The sequence below is a fragment of the Tupaia chinensis genome, unplaced genomic scaffold (assembly GCF_000334495.1).
Source record: "Tupaia chinensis unplaced genomic scaffold, TupChi_1.0 Scaffold144326_1, whole genome shotgun sequence".
Lineage (NCBI taxonomy): Eukaryota > Metazoa > Chordata > Mammalia > Scandentia > Tupaiidae > Tupaia > Tupaia belangeri.
The window spans coordinates 661,034-661,286 of NW_006204184.1; the positions used below are offsets into that span (position 1 = coordinate 661,034).

At 66.8% G+C, this 253-nt stretch overlaps 1 protein-coding gene across 1 annotated transcript in view; it reads right to left on the bottom strand.

Annotated features, from left to right (window-relative positions):
* Nucleotides 1-248, bottom strand: part of ATP2B3 (ATPase plasma membrane Ca2+ transporting 3) — a 47,993-nt gene extending 47,745 nt beyond the window's left edge. Inside the window, exon 1 of the mRNA XM_027767578.1 lies at nucleotides 152-248. Coding sequence (XP_027623379.1) covers nucleotides 152-248 — 97 coding nt within the window. The remainder of the gene's footprint in view (nucleotides 1-151) is intronic.
* Nucleotides 249-253: the final 5 nt, after the last annotated feature.

Here is a 253-nt window from a genome sequence, read left to right on the forward strand (position 1 = left end):
GGGGGCTGGGTGTAGACCAGGATGAGGGGTGCCCTCCCAGGTCATGGGGCCCCCTCGGCTGTGGCCTGCCAATGTGGAGGGAGGCTTTGGGACGCCCCTGTGAAGGTGGGGAGGAGTTCCCAGGTGCACCACACGTCTCCCCAGGACTCACCCTCTGTGGGTGAGGTCTTAAGCCTCCTGCAGAGCCCACCGACGTCCCCATAGGCATCCTGGATCTTCTGCAGCCCCTCGGCCCCCCGCAGCTCCATGAGGG